The sequence below is a fragment of the Eutrigla gurnardus genome, assembly GCF_963514095.1.
Source record: "Eutrigla gurnardus genome assembly, chromosome: 12".
Lineage (NCBI taxonomy): Eukaryota > Metazoa > Chordata > Actinopteri > Perciformes > Triglidae > Eutrigla > Eutrigla gurnardus.
Genome location: NC_139926.1, coordinates 18,959,183 through 18,963,764, shown reverse-complemented (window position 1 = coordinate 18,963,764; position 4,582 = coordinate 18,959,183). Strand labels below are relative to the sequence as shown.

Sequence of the window (4,582 nt, the reverse complement as noted above, 5' to 3'; positions counted from 1 at the left end):
AATGCAAGCACTTTTACAAACTGTATTTATTTACCTGGTTTCATTATCCATGAAAATATAATACATTCAAGTAAACATTCACAGCTCAATAACTGACACACTTCCCTGTGGACACACGTGGTTTTAAATAACAGTTTCACACAGTCATGTTTCTGCACAAATTCATATTTTTAAAAGGACGTCGGTTTGAAAAGCCTTACAGACTGTCCTCCGGGAAACATCACTGGATATTAATACTGTGTATGGTTTTATTGTGAAACTCGTCACATCACAATAGAATTATTCTCATCACCACGAAACCTGAAGACCTGAGTCTACAGTCTGCAGAGATAAAATTACAATGACGAAACACTTCAGGGACAAATAATGAGACGGAGAAGTAAATAAAGGATATGAAACTGTCTGGCAGTAAATTTCCAAAAACCATGATGGTCACAAAAAACACATAAATCAACCGGTATGTTTTGAGACTGAAAGCAGCCGATACAATAATATCATGGAGTCGTCCATTTGTCACAGAATCAAAATGTAAGAGTCCATTCCTGTGGTGATCAGGGGAGCTCTGATTGCTTATTACGTGGACTAAAACAAACCGGTCGTTCCGGTCTCACACGGCCGACTGAGTCTCACTGCACACGTAGATGTTGCTGGGCCTCACTCTCCGGTGGCTCCGGCCCGGCACTCTGGGACACAGTCTGCAGCTCTTGGGGATGAACTCCTGACAGGCCTCCCTGAACTTCCTGATCCTCCAGCAGTAGATCACCGGGTTGAAGACGGTCTTCAGGTAGCTGAGCCACAGAGCCCCTATGCTTATCGGGTAGAAGACCGAGCTGTAGTAGAACTGCCGGCTGAACACGGCCAGCAAGCTGACCACCGTGTGCGGCAGCCAGCACACGGAGAAGCCGACGAAGAGGATGAGTATGGTGGTGAAGGCCCGGGTCTTGAAACTCATGTCCACCTTGATCTGGGGCGGCCGCTGCAGCCCGGTGAGTCTCATCTTGCTGACCTGGTTGAGGGCCGGCAGGCAGGAGTGCTCGCTGGTGTGGTTGTGGATGCGCAGGGTGTTGCGGCGCACCGTGTTGAGGATGCACATGTACGAGTACAGCATGACGGCGAACGGCACGAAGAACACCGCCACCGCCAACAGCACGGTGTACCCGCGGTCCGCCAGAGAATCGCTGTATCCCAGCACGCACTGCGGCGCCCAGGCACCGCCGACGCCCGCCGCGGCCGTCCTCCACCCGACCACGGACGGCAGGGACACACACAGGCTCAGCACCCAGGAGGCCGCGATCAGCAGCTTGGCTCTGTGCGGCGTCAGCTTGTCCTGCCGCTGCACGATGATGAGGAAGCGGTCCACGCTGATGATGAGGAGTATGGACACGCCCTCCAGGACGAACAGCCAGTACAGCATGATGGACGCTCGGCAGAAGCCGCTCCCGAAGCTCCAGTCGGCGGTCGCCACAGTGACGGCGGTGAAGGGCATGCAGAGCAGGGAGAGCATGATGTCCGAGAAGGCCAACGTGGCGAGGAGGAGATTGATGGCGGAGCGCATGGCGGGCTTCTGGTAGACGATCAGACACACAATGGCGTTGCCAAGGAAACCAATAGTAATCATGAAGATCATTATGGCTGCCAGGGTCACGCGCAGAGTGACTGATATGAGGGGCGTCGCGGCTTCTGACGGGAGACCCCCCGCCGCTTCCTCCACGTTGTCCGGCCCCATGAAGGCGCACTCCTCCTCCAGCAGGCTCTCGTTGCAAAAAGCCATAGCAGCTTGTATCACGGCGACGTCAGCCCGAAACCAGGCACATGTTTGATTATCGGTGCGGTGTACACTTTAGGTTGTCCTCCAGCAAGTCGGCCTTCCATGACAATATCTGAGATAGAATAAAGAAGATCGATATATGGCATTTTAAAAGAAATACTTTGAGAAAGAGAAAAACAACAGCCTGTAAAGAGCGGATGGTTACATTAATGTGCCATCTCTTTAAAAAGCAGCGGTGCTTCTCATTAGATAGCAAGATGTCTATTACTCGTGATAATTTGAAACAGCGTGAGGAGGAATGACGTATTGGTGATGCTGAAGGAGTTATATAAGCCATAAGGACACACACACACACACACACACACAAACACGAGGTGGATGATTAACAGCTGTACAGACTCACACGGGTGCATATACAAACATTCACACATACAAAAAAAAAGAAACACTTCACACATGAATACACACATTTACACGACGGCGTGCTACACACCGCCGTGCAGCCGGTCGTCCTTCCATTGGAGGAACCTCACACTCAGACGACGCTTCACACTCTGATGCAACTTCCACAAAATGGAGAGGCATCCTCAAGACAGACACGTACGCACAGGAGACGTCTGTTGCTATGGTTTCCGCCTCCCCGGTCCTGGTGGCGGGGTCTTAACAATGCGTTGAGGTCATTCTGGCCTTCAGGTCTCAGATGTGGTCCTCCCGGGTTGGACTGGCTCTTAGGAGCTGGGGGGGACAAGAAGACTTGTTAAGGGTCAAAACCTTTTTTACAGCTAATGTTTTTTTAACTTGTCATAACAGTAGGCGTTTCTAATTATCAATAACAACGAGCATAAACAACACCAGTACCCTGAAACTGAAGATATGGAATTCAGCCAACTTCATTGTTAACGTCTGAGCTTTTCATACTGTTATATTCTATGGATTCAGTTATCATCCTGTGATTGTATTCACAGAATCACAGAGTTTGTGCCACGGTGACATAATAAATGTTCAGAGTGTTCATATTAGAAAATCCAGGTTTGAATTACTGGGATCTGTGATGGTTTACCCACACAGGTGGAAGGAAACGGTCCCTCCTCCAGAGACTGTAACTACATTCTTGCACAAAAAAAAAACATGATTGGCAACCGCATAGTGTTGCTGGTTGTTGCCTAGGTAACAAGGTCACCAGTTCCATGGCAACAAGCAGCTTGTACTCTCATCCTCTAAAAAAAAAATATTTTTTCTGTGTCACCGGGTTGGCAGGAAATGATTTTTTCAGTTTACCAGGTAAAAAATTTTTTTTTCTTGAAACATAAAGCAGATAAATGTCTGTGTTTAGGTCTTGTTGATGTCATTATCTTTTATTATAGTCAATAAACTATGGGAAATGATAGGTGAATCAGATTTTTAGAGAAAAAACAAACATTAGAACAAAGGCAAGTGGTAGAAATAAAAAAAACAATGGGATCGTGCCGCCTACATGCCAATAAAACTACACAAATAGGCAACAAAATGGTTGAAAGTTTTGAATTTTCACACCTTTCGAAATTGCAAATCATGTCAAGAAGCTAGTGAGCCGACTTGCCCTGCAGGGGGCTCCTCGCTGCTGATTTCAACAGCAACAATAAAAAAGGTGGTTTTACTCAGCTGCTCAGCTCTGAGGCTGATTGATGTGACAATACAAACAGCAGAGATGCTATAATAAAATAAAATATATTGCAAAAGTCTAGAATGGGGTCACATTTAGATTTGATGAGCAACATCATCCAGATGTAGGTGTTATTGTAGAGGGTTATAGTAGCATCAGATGCAGGCTTATATGAACAGTGTCTTATATATTTTGATAAGCAGCGTCATAACCATCACATATGTTAATCTGTCACTCACGAGCTACTCACCGAGTCTGCATCACCGCTGGAGGACGAATCGATGCTAATCTCCAGACACATTACATCAAATCAAAAAAGAAATTCTTACACATAGTGAGCAACTCACCAGGAATCTCCAGGCCTACCTCGACGGTGCATCTGAACGCGGCTCCATGGTTGACTCTCGTCGAGCTTTTCCCAAAATATCCCACTTTGAAGGTTTTCCTGCCGGATCGAACGCCATCGTGCAGCCTGCGGACGATGCTGATGACGCCACGAGAGCAGGTGGTCGCTGATTTAAAGGGGCAGTGCAGAGAATTTATTTATGTGAGGCTGGTTTATTTCAACGGTATAGCATATAATTGTTGCTAATTAATGAATTGCCCAAATATCACCAAACGTTACCTTATAGCATTAATTGTGTTTGACTACAAACATGCAACACAAACAACAGAAACAACGCAGTTAATAATAAGAATGGTATAAATAATACGCTAAGTACAGGTTGTACATTAAAGGTATTTTTCTTTTTTTATTGAAGATACACAGTATGAAGACATCAATAGAACAGCAATAAAAATGGTACCATATACAGCATTGTGATTTAAAAAATCAAGCAAATAAAGAAATATCATCTCATAGGTCTTCATATGAATCATACACACAATAATATTGATAATGATAAAAATCATGATCATAATTACATTAAGCATTTGCTTTTATCCTTTAAAATGCAAGTGAACCCGTAGTAAGTACAAAAAGGACATATTGAAAGGAATATAGAGTTTGGTTTTCTCCTCTTGAATTATTACGTTGTTGTAAATTAATTCTGAAACCTGCGTTAATACGTCTGTCCAGGAGATGGCAGCACTGTGCCGTACATTAATGTGGCCTTTGGTCGTTGAAGAATGTTTGAGACAATGTGTTGGTATGTTTAGGTTTTTAAATGTGT

General features: G+C 45.1%; 1 protein-coding gene across 4 annotated transcripts; it reads right to left on the bottom strand.

Moving 5' to 3' along the window:
* Positions 1–514: 514 nt before the first annotated feature.
* gpr45 (G protein-coupled receptor 45) lies at positions 515–3,895 on the bottom strand. Of its 4 annotated transcripts, none has more exons than XM_084022425.1 (3): positions 3,758–3,895; positions 2,262–2,503; positions 515–1,880 (listed from the first exon to the last, which is right to left on the bottom strand). In XM_084022425.1, the coding sequence occupies exon 3, from the start codon at positions 1,769–1,771 to the stop codon at positions 608–610; it is 1,164 nt and encodes a 387-aa protein (XP_083878551.1). In that variant the 5' UTR covers positions 1,772–1,880; positions 2,262–2,503; positions 3,758–3,895; the 3' UTR covers positions 515–607. The 4 variants fall into 4 exon arrangements, with proteins under 4 accessions (XP_083878551.1, XP_083878553.1, XP_083878552.1 ...); XM_084022427.1 differs by having other exon boundaries at positions 2,373–2,503; XM_084022426.1 differs by having other exon boundaries at positions 2,377–2,503.
* Between the last annotated feature and the right edge of the window lie 687 nt (positions 3,896–4,582).

What these genes read in the sequence shown, in the direction of transcription:
- gpr45 (XM_084022425.1), bottom strand. Translation starts at nt 1,771, where the DNA reads ATGGCTTTTTGCAACGAGAGCCTGCTGGAGGAGGAGTGCGCCTTCATG.